Here is a 15063-nt window from a genome sequence, read left to right on the forward strand (position 1 = left end):
AGCTGCTGCAGAATCAGGGAGCGTTCTGCAGAAGAGCTGAAGTGGTGGGCTCTGATTTCATGATTCGCTTGGCTTTGGCTTCCCAGGTGTTGCGGGTTCATCCCAGCAGGCAGCTTGGCATCACGCAGCTGCTCAAGCCCTTTCCTCCAGTGGCACGGTGGAGAGAATCTGAAGGGTAAAAGTGGGAAAACTTGTGCGTTGAGCTAAGGCAGCTTAGTACGTAAAGCAAGAGCTACATGCCCGGGCAGGGCAAGGTAAAGAATTCATTCACTCTTCCCTGGTCTGCCGGCAGACCTGCCTTTTCAGGAACTGTCCTGCCACCCTGCACCTTGCGTTACCAGGAAACATCCTGGCCTTGCACGGCTCTCCGGTTATTATCATGGAATCACAGAATATCTCGAGTTGGAAGGGACACATAAGGATCACCGGGTCCAACCCCCAGGTCCTTGCAGGACTACCTAACATTAAACCATGTAACTAAGATTGTCCTCCAGACACTCCTTGGACTCGGACAGCCTTGGTGCCGTGTCCTTTCCTTGGGGAGCCAGTTCCAGCGGCCAACCACTCACCCAGGGAAGAACTTCTTTGCAATGTCCCATCTGAATTTCCCCTGTGTTGCGGTTGAGACGGACAAACGACCTAGGCCACGTTCTTCTGAGGCGCAAGTAGATACCATTTATTGCCACAAGTGCACTCTTATACAGTTTTCCCAATTCATGTGTCTTTTTACTGTTGGTTACAAGTTGCAGTAGTAACATCTCGTTGGCTAATTTTGCTGTCATCAATGTTACTCTTTTACCCCCTTCTCTCTCACGGGTACATCCCTTCTTTCTCACGGGTACACCTTAATATCTTCGGATACTCCTTTACTCGGATCTTTCTCACGGGTAAACCTTAATATCTTCAAGGCTGATCTCTGTTCCCATACCCTCTGTCAGGGAATCCACGGACCCACCGGAGTCCCCCACACCCCTGAGGCAGTGTCATGGAGGCACTCCAAATGTCAATTTTATGCAGGCAATAAGTTCCTAAGCAGACTTTGTTCCAGTTGGAATGTGTAGCCAATAAACAGACCAGAAACCGAATCACAGAATCACAGAAATTAAGGGATTGGCAGGGACCTCGAAAGGTCATCTAGTCCAATCCCCGTGCTGGAGCAGGGACACCCAGATGAGGTTACGCAGGAAGGTGTCCAGGCGGGTTGTGAATGTCTCAAGGAGACTCCGCAACCTCCCTGGGCAGCCTGTTCCAGGCTCTGGCACCCTCACTGTGAAGAAGTTTCTTCGCATATTTAAGTGGGACCTCCTGTGTTCCAGTTCGTACCCATTGCCTCTTGTCCTGTCGTTGCTTGTCACCGAGAAGAGCCTGGCTCCATCCTCCTGACACTCACCCTTTCCATACTGATCACCATGAATGAGCTCACCCCTCAGTCTCCTCTCCTCCAAGCTCCAGAGCCCCAGCTCCCTCAGCCTTTCCTCACACGGGAGATGCTCCACTCCCTTCAGCATCTTTGTGGCTGCGCTGGACTCTCTCCAGCAGTTCCCTGTCCTTCTGGAGCCGAGGGGCCCAGAACTGGACACGATATTCCAGATGCGGTCTCACCAGGGCAGAGTAGAGGGGCAGGAGAACCTCTCTGACCTACTGACCACCCCCCTTCTAATACACCCCAGGTCCCATTGGCCTTCCTGGCCACAAGGGCCCACTGCTGGCTCATGGTCACCCTGCTGTCCCCAGGACCCCCAGGTCCCTTTCCCCTGCGCTGCTCTCCAACAGGCCGTTCCCCAACTTATACTGGAACCTGGGTTTATACAAATTACTTAGCACTTTGACTACATAAAAGACAGGCTCGGATATCCGCTGAGGAGATTATTGCCGTGTGACTACAAGGAATCATGAAAATCCACGGTGTGCATGCATACACTCACCAGAAACCAAACTAGACGCCTCTCGCTCAAGGGCACCCAGAAGAAATATTCACTTGCCTGGTTTAGGCAAGGACTCGCTCAAGGGTATATCCAGCAGAGGAAAACAACCGCTCATCCAGGTGAGGAGGTGAGGCGCTCTCAGTCGTGGGAAGTCTCCTTGGACAGCGTCCCAGTCTAAGGGGAGGCCTCCAGTTCACAGAGCCGCTGCTTCGAGAAGGCCACTCCAAGCGGGGCTTTGACAGGGACCCCATTTTATAGCCTGGTCAGATCTGGCTGGGGGCATTACAACATGGTCCAGAAGCTTCTCAGCTTCTCCGGGAACGTGCTTTTGTTGAGGACCCTGTCAACTGACCGAGGGTCCCACCCCTCCTGCCCCCTCAGCCAGGGGGAGGTGAAGTCACCCTGCCCCCGGGTGTGGGGAGGACGTGACTGTCAGCAGCATCCGAGGTGTGTACGTGGACACAGGCACAGTGGGGCACAAAGGGGCACAGTAGGTGCTGAAGAGCCACCAAGCGTCCTACTGAAGGCTCCGGATCCCCTCAGGGGATGTGCAGCTGCCACAAGGAAGCTGTAGACTGCAATGAGGTCAGCCCTCAGCCTTCTCTTCTCCAGGCTGAACAAGCCAAGTGACCTCAGCCACTCCCCAGAAAGAAGTCTTGCCCTCAAGGCCTTGCACCATCCTGGTCGCCCTCCTCTGGACACACTCAGAGTTTGACGTCCTTCTTCTCCTGTGGCGCCCAGAACCGCGCACAGTGCTCCAGGTGGGGCCGCACCAGCGCAGTGTGCAGCGGGACAATCTCCTCCCTCGCCCGGCTGGCGATGCCGTGCTTGGTGTGCCCCAGGGCACGCTTGGCCCTTTGGGCTGCCAGGACGCGCTGGTGACTCATCTTCAGGTTCCCACCAACCCAAACCCCCACATCTCTTTCTGTTCGGTTGCTCTCCAGCCTCTCGTAGACTCGATGATCTAAAAGCTCTTTACCAACTGAGATGATTCTACGACCGTGTGATTTATCTTGAAGCCTGCCCGGTGCAGAGTCAGAGGTTGGCCTAGATGGTCCCTGCGCGCACCTTCCAATCCCAGGATGTTCTATGATTATGAGATTGCCATGGGCAGGCAGAGGACAACAAACCCAACGCGAAGCGCCACGCAAGGGCCCGTGAAGAGCATGAACTCTGGCCCAGCCTTCACCGGGACGCCGGGGCAGCTGTGAGTGGGGCGCACGGGCAGGGCTGGCCGGCGGGCGTGCCTGTGACGCGCTCTGGCGCCTGTGACATCAGAAGGGACGAGTCCCCGCGGGGCGGTATACGAGGGGCACCAGCGGCAGCGCTGCCCCAGTTCGGCCTGGGCCAGCGGTGAGTGCGCAGGCGGGGGGAGGCCGGGCTGGACGGGGGCCGGGGCAGAAACGCGGCCCCCGGGGGTGGGTTCTCACCCTGCATGGAGGGCCCGGCCGCTCGCGGGAGCACCTTGGCCAGGGCACGGAGCCGCCGCCGCCGCCGGGGCTGGGGCAGCCCTTGCTGCCTCCCAGCTGCCTCGGCCCCGCTCCTACCTGCCCCTGCTCCCTGCGGCCCCCAGCCCCGCGCCCCTGCCCCGCCAGCCCCCTTCCTCCCACCCAGCCCCACTGAGCCCCTTCTCTCCCTTCTCCTGCAGGCCATGGCTATCATGGAGATTTTCTTCGGGGTTTGGCAAATTCTTACCCTGAACGTGCAGTCGGTCGGCTATGAGCCGGATGAGGAGACGCGCGAGCGCATGGAGCAGCGTGCAGAGATGCTGAGCCGGGAGATGACTCGGCTGTGGCAGGAGGTAGAGGAGATGAGCCAGGAGCAGACAAAGCAGGAGCAGAGCGGCTTTGCCTGGGCATCCCTGCTCCTCTCTGCCTTGCAGCACTGGCAGTGCTGGGCCGTTGCTGGAGTCCTGGTCCTGCTTTTCGGGCTCTGCTGGTGGCTCAGGAAACGGAGCCGTGAGGCAGAGACACAAGAGGAGAGCTCCGACAGGGACGTGGAGGAGGAGGAAGACGAAGAAGGGAATGATGATGCAAATGACCCAGGAAGGTATTTGGAGGATGCCATAGAGAGGCGAGTTCAGAACCGGGACAGACCTTGCAAGGCTGTGAAGAAACTGGTGGGAAAATTCATCGTTCTCTTCAACAAGGTCTTCTTCGATACTTGGTACCCAGTGCTGGAAAAAGCCATTGAGGTGGGCAGCGCCTTCGAAGGTTGGAGTCCCCATGAAGAAGACATCCCCTACTGCCTGCTTGTGCCCCTGAAGCCCCCCCGTGGACACATCTTCCACCTGGAGCCATGCTCCATGTGGCCCGGGAGGAACTTCCGCGTCCGTGTGGAGTTGGTGTGTACCTGTGAGACGGAGCAGCCGGCGCGAGAGACACGTTGCTTCCTCCACGACCCCAAGGAGGAGCAGAGGAGGAATGAGGGCCCCAGCATCCTACGGGACCTCTGCACTGGCTCCTACCTGGATGTGCAGAAAACTGCTGAGTGGTTCCAGAAGATGGTGAGAGGTTTCTGGAAGGATCTGCCTGAGTCAGCCGCGTACCGCCTAATGCCACTGCCCTCCGAGCGCTCCTGCAAATTCCGGGTCCTGCGAGGCTGGGAGAAAAGGTTCTTAATTGAGTTGGTGTTCGGGGTGCGGGAAGGCGACTCTGACATCTTCCTGAGTGGCCAGTACATAGAGGCTGCCTACACCTCAAGGACCTTGTGGCCAGAGACCTACGCTGTGGCAGAGATGAAGTTCTTCCGGCATATCGCCAGCCAGGCACAGCCCGACAGCTTCCACCTCAGATGCCTGCAGCTCTGCGACCGCAACCTGGCGGGCAGAGACTTTTCCGCCTATGCCTTGAAGACAGCTGTGATGCACCTGCTGACCACCAAGCCCCTGTCACACTGGCGCGAGGGTATTTTGTTGGAGCGGCTGGAGGACATCATGGGGTACCTGCAGAGCTGCCTGAAGAAGAGATGCCTGAACCACTTCTTCATCGCCAATGAGAACGTGCCTGAGGAGATCATCTTGCCCCTGGATCTGCGAACGGCTGAACCGCTCAACATCTTCCAGCACCTGGCGCAGAATCCTAACGCCCATGAGAAGGCACGGCTTGAGTTTGAGGAGATGCGGCGTCGGATTCGTGGACTCTTGCTCCACGGACGCTGAAAGAGGTCTCCCTGCACAGAGCTGTGTTTGCGGAGGTCACAGCTGCTGGCAGGCGACGGTGTCTTCCAGGAAGCAAAAAGAGGGGAGAATGCAGGGCACGGAAAGGAAAGGGAACACCCTCTGCAGCAGCCCTCTGCCAGGAATGGCAGCGTTCCCCTCTCGATGGTCTCCCCAGCGCAGCAGCCGGTGATGACAAAGAGCATTTTCACCCTGCTTTCCCCTCTCACTCTCACGGCCACGGTGGCGATTTCTCGTTGGCCCAGATACTCTTGCTGGGAGCTCTGGCGGGGCAGGGACCAAGCGAGAGGCACCGCTCCGTGTGCCTCTGTGTGTCCTCTGGGGCCTGGGGGACACTGTGCCCACCCCAGGCAGTCCCCGGGGAGCTGGTGCCACAGAACCCAGCACGCTGGACACGGGGAACACGCTGATCAGTCGGCAGCGGGAACTGGTGCCCCGCCTTTCCTCCCCAGCAAAAGCACACGCTGGGGAGAGGGACCCGATGCAGCTGAAGAGGCCATCGCGAGGAGGCTTGTGACAGGGACTCTGTCACCGCCCGGACAGCGACCGCACCCCTGACTTTGAGAGGGCCCATTCCTTCTGGGAGCTTTACTTTGTGTAGAGTTGCCAATAAAAGTTGTGTTTGAACAAATGCTGCATCCGTGAGTGTCTGTGCATCACTTTCTCGGGGAACACTGGCACAGGGTGCAGCTTCTCACAGAAGACACCCCTGTAATCCCTGGCAACCGAGACCTTGCCGCACTAAGCCAATACACTGCTGAGCTGCTGCAGAATCAGGGAGCGTTCTGCAGAAGAGCTGAAGTGGTGGGCTCTGATTTCATGATTCGCTTGGCTTTGGCTTCCCAGGTGTTGCGGGTTCATCCCAGCAGGCAGCTTGGCATCACGCAGCTGCTCAAGCCCTTTCCTCCAGTGGCACGGTGGAGAGAATCTGAAGGGTAAAAGTGGGAAAACTTGTGCGTTGAGCTAAGGCAGCTTAGTACGTAAAGCAAGAGCTACATGCCCGGGCAGGGCAAGGTAAAGAATTCATTCACTCTTCCCTGGTCTGCCGGCAGACCTGCCTTTTCAGGAACTGTCCTGCCACCCTGCACCTTGCGTTACCAGGAAACATCCTGGCCTTGCACGGCTCTCCGGTTATTATCATGGAATCACAGAATATCTCGAGTTGGAAGGGACACATAAGGATCACCGGGTCCAACCCCCAGGTCCTTGCAGGACTACCTAACATTAAACCATGTAACTAAGATTGTCCTCCAGACACTCCTTGGACTCGGACAGCCTTGGTGCCGTGTCCTTTCCTTGGGGAGCCAGTTCCAGCGGCCAACCACTCACCCAGGGAAGAACTTCTTTGCAATGTCCCATCTGAATTTCCCCTGTGTTGCGGTTGAGACGGACAAACGACCTAGGCCACGTTCTTCTGAGGCGCAAGTAGATACCCTTTATTGCCACAAGTGCACTCTTATACAGTTTTCCCAATTCATGTGTCTTTTTACTGTTGGTTACAAGTTGCAGTAGTAACATCTCGTTGGCTAATTTTGCTGTCATCAATGTTACTCTTTTACCCCCTTCTCTCTCACGGGTACATCCCTTCTTTCTCACGGGTACACCTTAATATCTTCGGATACTCCTTTACTCGGATCTTTCTCACGGGTAAACCTTAATATCTTCAAGGCTGATCTCTGTTCCCATACCCTCTGTCAGGGAATCCACGGACCCACCGGAGTCCCCCACACCCCTGAGGCAGTGTCATGGAGGCACTCCAAATGTCAATTTTATGCAGGCAATAAGTTCCTAAGCAGACTTTGTTCCAGTTGGAATGTGTAGCCAATAAACAGACCAGAAACCGAATCACAGAATCACAGAAATTAAGGGATTGGCAGGGACCTCGAAAGGTCATCTAGTCCAATCCCCGTGCTGGAGCAGGGACACCCAGATGAGGTTACGCAGGAAGGTGTCCAGGCGGGTTGTGAATGTCTCAAGGAGACTCCGCAACCTCCCTGGGCAGCCTGTTCCAGGCTCTGGCACCCTCACTGTGAAGAAGTTTCTTCGCATATTTAAGTGGGACCTCCTGTGTTCCAGTTCGTACCCATTGCCTCTTGTCCTGTCGTTGCTTGTCACCGAGAAGAGCCTGGCTCCATCCTCCTGACACTCACCCTTTCCATACTGATCACCATGAATGAGCTCACCCCTCAGTCTCCTCTCCTCCAAGCTCAAGAGCCCCAGCTCCCTCAGCCTTTCCTCACACGGGAGATGCTCCACTCCCTTCAGCATCTTTGTGGCTGCGCTGGACTCTCTCCAGCAGTTCCCTGTCCTTCTGGAGCCGAGGGGCCCAGAACTGGACACGATATTCCAGATGCGGTCTCACCAGGGCAGAGTAGAGGGGCAGGAGAACCTCTCTGACCTACTGACCACCCCCCTTCTAATACACCCCAGGTCCCATTGGCCTTCCTGGCCACAAGGGCCCACTGCTGGCTCATGGTCACCCTGCTGTCCCCAGGACCCCCAGGTCCCTTTCCCCTGCGCTGCTCTCCAACAGGCCGTTCCCCAACTTATACTGGAACCTGGGTTTATACAAATTACTTAGCACTTTGACTACATAAAAGACAGGCTCGGATATCCGCTGAGGAGATTATTGCCGTGTGACTACAAGGAATCATGAAAATCCACGGTGTGCATGCATACACTCACCAGAAACCAAACTAGACGCCTCTCGCTCAAGGGCACCCAGAAGAAATATTCACTTGCCTGGTTTAGGCAAGGACTCGCTCAAGGGTATATCCAGCAGAGAAAAACAACCGCTCATCCAGGTGAGGAGGTGAGGCGCTCTCAGTCGTGGGAAGTCTCCTTGGACAGCGTCCCAGTCTAAGGGGAGGCCTCCAGTTCACAGAGCCGCTGCTTCGAGAAGGCCACTCCAAGCGGGGCTTTGACAGGGACCCCATTTTATAGCCTGGTCAGATCTGGCTGGGGGCATTACAACATGGTCCAGAAGCTTCTCAGCTTCTCCGGGAACGTGCTTTTGTTGAGGACCCTGTCAACTGACCGAGGGTCCCACCCCTCCTGCCCCCTCAGCCAGGGGGAGGTGAAGTCACCCTGCCCACGGGTGTGGGGAGGACGTGACTGTCAGCAGCATCCGAGGTGTGTACGTGGACACAGGCACAGTGGGGCACAAAGGGGCACAGTAGGTGCTGAAGAGCCACCAAGCGTCCTACTGAAGGCTCCGGATCCCCTCAGGGGATGTGCAGCTGCCACAAGGAAGCTGTAGACTGCAATGAGGTCAGCCCTCAGCCTTCTCTTCTCCAGGCTGAACAAGCCAAGTGACCTCAGCCACTCCCCAGAAAGAAGTCTTGCCCTCAAGGCCTTGCACCATCCTGGTCGCCCTCCTCTGGACACACTCAGAGTTTGACGTCCTTCTTCTCCTGTGGCGCCCAGAACCGCACACAGTGCTCCAGGTGGGGCCGCACCAGCGCAGTGTGCAGCGGGACAATCTCCTCCCTCGCCCGGCTGGCGATGCCGTGCTTGGTGTGCCCCAGGGCACGCTTGGCCCTTTGGGCTGCCAGGACGCGCTGGTGACTCATCTTCAGGTTCCCACCAACCCAAACCCCCACATCTCTTTCTGTTCGGCTGCTCTCCAGCCTCTCGTAGACTCGATGATCTAAAAGCTCTTTACCAACTGAGATGATTCTACGACCGTGTGATTTATCTTGAAGCCTGCCCGGTGCAGAGTCAGAGGTTGGCCTAGATGGTCCCTGCGCGCACCTTCCAATCCCAGGATGTTCTATGATTATGAGATTGCCATGGGCAGGCAGAGGACAACAAACCCAACGCGAAGCGCCACGCAAGGGCCCGTGAAGAGCATGAACTCTGGCCCAGCCTTCACCGGGACGCCGGGGCAGCTGTGAGTGGGGCGCACGGGCAGGGCTGGCCGGCGGGCGTGCCTGTGACGCGCTCTGGCGCCTGTGACATCAGAAGGGACGAGTCCCCGCGGGGCGGTATACGAGGGGCACCAGCGGCAGCGCTGCCCCAGTTCGGCCTGGGCCAGCGGTGAGTGCGCAGGCGGGGGGAGGCCGGGCTGGACGGGGGCCGGGGCAGAAACGCGGCCCCCGGGGGTGGGTTCTCACCCTGCATGGAGGGCCCGGCCGCTCGCGGGAGCACCTTGGCCAGGGCACGGAGCCGCCGCCGCCGCCGGGGCTGGGGCAGCCCTTGCTGCCTCCCAGCTGCCTCGGCCCCGCTCCTACCTGCCCCTGCTCCCTGCGGCCCCCAGCCCCGCGCCCCTGCCCCGCCAGCCCCCTTCCTCCCACCCAGCCCCACTGAGCCCCTTCTCTCCCTTCTCCTGCAGGCCATGGCTATCATGGAGATTTTCTTCGGGGTTTGGCAAATTCTTACCCTGAACGTGCAGTCGGTCGGCTATGAGCCGGATGAGGAGACGCGCGAGCGCATGGAGCAGCGTGCGGAGATGCTGAGCCGGGAGATGACTCGGCTGTGGCAGGAGGTAGAGGAGATGAGCCAGGAGCAGACAAAGCAGGAGCAGAGCGGCTTTGCCTGGGCATCCCTGCTCCTCTCTGCCTTGCAGCACTGGCAGTGCTGGGCCGTTGCTGGAGTCCTGGTCCTGCTTTTCGGGCTCTGCTGGTGGCTCAGGAAACGGAGCCGTGAGGCAGAGACACAAGAGGAGAGCTCCGACAGGGACGTGGAGGAGGAGGAAGACGAAGAAGGGAATGATGATGCAAATGACCCAGGAAGGTATTTGGAGGATGCCATAGAGAGGCGAGTTCAGAACCGGGACAGACCTTGCAAGGCTGTGAAGAAACTGGTGGGAAAATTCATCGTTCTCTTCAACAAGGTCTTCTTCGATACTTGGTACCCAGTGCTGGAAAAAGCCATTGAGGTGGGCAGCGCCTTCGAAGGTTGGAGTCCCCATGAAGAAGACATCCCCTACTGCCTGCTTGTGCCCCTGAAGCCCCCCCGTGGACACATCTTCCACCTGGAGCCATGCTCCATGTGGCCCGGGAGGAACTTCCGCGTCCGTGTGGAGTTGGTGTGTACCTGTGAGACGGAGCAGCCGGCGCGAGAGACACGTTGCTTCCTCCACGACCCCAAGGAGGAGCAGAGGAGGAATGAGGGCCCCAGCATCCTACGGGACCTCTGCACTGGCTCCTACCTGGATGTGCAGAAAACTGCTGAGTGGTTCCAGAAGATGGTGAGAGGTTTCTGGAAGGATCTGCCTGAGTCAGCCGCGTACCGCCTAATGCCACTGCCCTCCGAGCGCTCCTGCAAATTCCGGGTCCTGCGAGGCTGGGAGAAAAGGTTCTTAATTGAGTTGGTGTTCGGGGTGCGGGAAGGCGACTCTGACATCTTCCTGAGTGGCCAGTACATAGAGGCTGCCTACACCTCAAGGACCTTGTGGCCAGAGACCTACGCTGTGGCAGAGATGAAGTTCTTCCGGCATATCGCCAGCCAGGCACAGCCCGACAGCTTCCACCTCAGATGCCTGCAGCTCTGCGACCGCAACCTGGCGGGCAGAGACTTTTCCGCCTATGCCTTGAAGACAGCTGTGATGCACCTGCTGACCACCAAGCCCCTGTCACACTGGCGCGAGGGTATTTTGTTGGAGCGGCTGGAGGACATCATGGGGTACCTGCAGAGCTGCCTGAAGAAGAGATGCCTGAACCACTTCTTCATCGCCAATGAGAACGTGCCTGAGGAGATCATCTTGCCCCTGGATCTGCGAACGGCTGAACCGCTCAACATCTTCCAGCACCTGGCGCAGAATCCTAACGCCCATGAGAAGGCACGGCTTGAGTTTGAGGAGATGCGGCGTCGGATTCGTGGACTCTTGCTCCACGGACGCTGAAAGAGGTCTCCCTGCACAGAGCTGTGTTTGCGGAGGTCACAGCTGCTGGCAGGCGACGGTGTCTTCCAGGAAGCAAAAAGAGGGGAGAATGCAGGGCACGGAAAGGAAAGGGAACACCCTCTGCAGCAGCCCTCTGCCAGGAATGGCAGCGTTCCCCTCTCGATGGTCTCCCCAGCGCAGCAGCCGGTGATGACAAAGAGCATTTTCACCCTGCTTTCCCCTCTCACTCTCACGGCCACGGTGGCGATTTCTCGTTGGCCCAGATACTCTTGCTGGGAGCTCTGGCGGGGCAGGGACCAAGCGAGAGGCACCGCTCCGTGTGCCTCTGTGTGTCCTCTGGGGCCTGGGGGACACTGTGCCCACCCCAGGCAGTCCCCGGGGAGCTGGTGCCACAGAACCCAGCACGCTGGACACGGGGAACACGCTGATCAGTCGGCAGCGGGAACTGGTGCCGCGCCTTTCCTCCCCAGCAAAAGCACACGCTGGGGAGAGGGACCCGATGCAGCTGAAGAGGCCATCGCGAGGAGGCTTGTGACAGGGACTCTGTCACCGCCCGGACAGCGACCGCACCCCTGACTTTGAGAGGGCCCATTCCTTCTGGGAGCTTTACTTTGTGTAGAGTTGCCAATAAAAGTTGTGTTTGAACAAATGCTGCATCCGTGAGTGTCTGTGCATCACTTTCTCGGGGAACACTGGCACAGGGTGCAGCTTCTCACAGAAGACACCCCTGTAATCCCTGGCAACCGAGACCTTGCCGCACTAAGCCAATACACTGCTGAGCTGCTGCAGAATCAGGGAGCGTTCTGCAGAAGAGCTGAAGTGGTGGGCTCTGATTTCATGATTCGCTTGGCTTTGGCTTCCCAGGTGTTGCGGGTTCATCCCAGCAGGCAGCTTGGCATCACGCAGCTGCTCAAGCCCTTTCCTCCAGTGGCACGGTGGAGAGAATCTGAAGGGTAAAAGTGGGAAAACTTGTGCGTTGAGCTAAGGCAGCTTAGTACGTAAAGCAAGAGCTACATGCCCGGGCAGGGCAAGGTAAAGAATTCATTCACTCTTCCCTGGTCTGCCGGCAGACCTGCCTTTTCAGGAACTGTCCTGCCACCCTGCACCTTGCGTTACCAGGAAACATCCTGGCCTTGCACGGCTCTCCGGTTATTATCATGGAATCACAGAATATCTCGAGTTGGAAGGGACACATAAGGATCACCGGGTCCAACCCCCAGGTCCTTGCAGGACTACCTAACATTAAACCATGTAACTAAGATTGTCCTCCAGACACTCCTTGGACTCGGACAGCCTTGGTGCCATGTCCTTTCCTTGGGGAGCCAGTTCCAGCGGCCAACCACTCACCCAGGGAAGAACTTCTTTGCAATGCCCCATCTGAATTTCCCCTGTGTTGCGGTTGAGACGGACAAACGACCTAGGCCACGTTCTTCTGAGGCGCAAGTAGATACCCTTTATTGCCACAAGTGCACTCTTATACAGTTTTCCCAATTCATGTGTCTTTTTACTGTTGGTTACAAGTTGCAGTAGTAACATCTCGTTGGCTAATTTTGCTGTCATCAATGTTACTCTTTTACCCCCTTCTCTCTCACGGGTACATCCCTTCTTTCTCACGGGTACACCTTAATATCTTCGGATACTCCTTTACTCGGATCTTTCTCACGGGTAAACCTTAATATCTTCAAGGCTGATCTCTGTTCCCATACCCTCTGTCAGGGAATCCACGGACCCACCGGAGTCCCCCACACCCCTGAGGCAGTGTCATGGAGGCACTCCAAATGTCAATTTTATGCAGGCAATAAGTTCCTAAGCAGACTTTATTCCAGTTGGAATGTGTAGCCAATAAACAGACCAGAAACCGAATCACAGAATCACAGAAATTAAGGGATTGGCAGGGACCTCGAAAGGTCATCTAGTCCAATCCCCGTGCTGGAGCAGGAACACCCAGATGAGGTTACGCAGGAAGGTGTCCAGGCGGGTTGTGAATGTCTCAAGGAGACTCCGCAACCTCCCTGGGCAGCCTGTTCCAGGCTCTGGCACCCTCACTGTGAAGAAGTTTCTTCGCATATTTAAGTGGAACCTCCTGTGTTCCAGTTTGTACCCATTGCCTCTTGTCCTGTCGTTGCTTGTCACCGAGAAGAGCCTGGCTCCATCCTCCTGACACTCACCCTTTCCATACTGATCACCATGAATGAGCTCACCCCTCAGTCTCCTCTCCTCCAAGCTCCAGAGCCCCAGCTCCCTCAGCCTTTCCTCACACGGGAGATGCTCCACTCCCTTCAGCATCTTTGTGGCTGCGCTGGACTCTCTCCAGCAGTTCCCTGTCCTTCTGGAGCCGAGGGGCCCAGAACTGGACACGATATTCCAGATGCGGTCTCACCAGGGCAGAGTAGAGGGGCAGGAGAACCTCTCTGACCTACTGACCACCCCCCTTCTAATACACCCCAGGTCCCATTGGCCTTCCTGGCCACAAGGGCCCACTGCTGGCTCATGGTCACCCTGCTGTCCCCAGGACCCCCAGGTCCCTTTCCCCTGCGCTGCTCTCCAACAGGCCGTTCCCCAACTTATACTGGAACCTGGGTTTATACAAATTACTTAGCACTTTGACTACATAAAAGACAGGCTCGGATATCCGCTGAGGAGATTATTGCCGTGTGACTACAAGGAATCATGAAAATCCACGGTGTGCATGCATACACTCACCAGAAACCAAACTAGACGCCTCTCGCTCAAGGGCACCCAGAAGAAATATTCACTTGCCTGGTTTAGGCAAGGACTCGCTCAAGGGTATATCCAGCAGAGAAAAACAACCGCTCATCCAGGTGAGGAGGTGAGGCGCTCTCAGTCGTGGGAAGTCTCCTTGGACAGCGTCCCAGTCTAAGGGAAGGCCTCCAGTTCACAGAGCCGCTGCTTCGAGAAGGCCACTCCAAGCGGGGCTTTGACAGGGACCCCATTTTATAGCCTGGTCAGATCTGGCTGGGGGCATTACAACATGGTCCAGAAGCTTCTCAGCTTCTCCGGGAACGTGCTTTTGTTGAGGACCCTGTCAACTGACCGAGGGTCCCACCCCTCCTGCCCCCTCAGCCAGGGGGAGGTGAAGTCACCCTGCCCCCAGGTGTGGGGAGGACGTGACTGTCAGCAGCATCCGAGGTGTGTACGTGGACACAGGCACAGTGGGGCACAAAGGGGCACAGCAGGTGCTGAAGAGCCACCAAGCGTCCTACTGAAGGCTCCGGATCCCCTCAGGGGATGTGCAGCTGCCACAAGGAAGCTGTAGACTGCAATGAGGTCAGCCCTCAGCCTTCTCTTCTCCAGGCTGAACAAGCCAAGTGACCTCAGCCACTCCCCAGAAAGAAGTCTTGCCCTCAAGGCCTTGCACCATCCTGGTCGCCCTCCTCTGGACACACTCAGAGTTTGACGTCCTTCTTCTCCTGTGGCGCCCAGAACCGCGCACAGTGCTCCAGGTGGGGCCGCACCAGCGCAGTGTGCAGCGGGACAATCTCCTCCCTCGCCCGGCTGGCGATGCCGTGCTTGGTGTGCCTCAGGGCACGCTTGGCCCTTTGGGCTGCCAGGACGCGCTGGTGACTCATCTTCAGGTTCCCACCAACCCAAACCCCCACATCTCTTTCTGTTCGGTTGCTCTCCAGCCTCTCGTAGACTCGATGATCTAAAAGCTCTTTACCAACTGAGATGATTCTACGACCGTGTGATTTATCTTGAAGCCTGCCCGGTGCAGAGTCAGAGGTTGGCCTAGATGGTCCCTGCGCGCACCTTCCAATCCCAGGATGTTCTATGATTATGAGATTGCCATGGGCAGGCAGAGGACAACAAACCCAACGCGAAGCGCCACGCAAGGGCCCGTGAAGAGCATGAACTCTGGCCCAGCCTTCACCGGGACGCCGGGGCAGCTGTGAGTGGGGCGCACGGGCAGGGCTGGCCGGCGGGCGTGCCTGTGACGCGCTCTGGCGCCTGTGACATCAGAAGGGACGAGTCCCCGCGGGGCGGTATACGAGGGGCACCAGCGGCAGCGCTGCCCCAGTTCGGCCTGGGCCAGCGGTGAGTGCGCAGGCGGGGGGAGGCCGGGCTGGACGGGGGCCGGGGCAGAAACGCGGCCC

At 57.6% G+C, this 15063-nt stretch overlaps 2 protein-coding genes across 2 annotated transcripts; both read left to right on the top strand.

Annotated features, from left to right (window-relative positions):
- The first annotated feature begins 3360 nt into the window (after positions 1-3360).
- Positions 3361-5085, top strand: LOC135989684 (inositol 1,4,5-trisphosphate receptor-interacting protein-like 1). Its single transcript, XM_065636691.1, has one exon. It carries the CDS (start codon positions 3361-3363, stop codon positions 5083-5085), a length of 1725 nt encoding a protein of 574 aa, XP_065492763.1.
- A 4138-nt stretch (positions 5086-9223) lies between these two features.
- On the top strand, positions 9224-10948 carry LOC135989685 (inositol 1,4,5-trisphosphate receptor-interacting protein-like 1). The gene has a single exon (XM_065636692.1). It carries the CDS (start codon positions 9224-9226, stop codon positions 10946-10948), a length of 1725 nt encoding a protein of 574 aa, XP_065492764.1.
- Positions 10949-15063: the final 4115 nt, after the last annotated feature.

This window comes from Caloenas nicobarica, chromosome 5 (genome assembly GCF_036013445.1).
Source record: "Caloenas nicobarica isolate bCalNic1 chromosome 5, bCalNic1.hap1, whole genome shotgun sequence".
Lineage (NCBI taxonomy): Eukaryota > Metazoa > Chordata > Aves > Columbiformes > Columbidae > Caloenas > Caloenas nicobarica.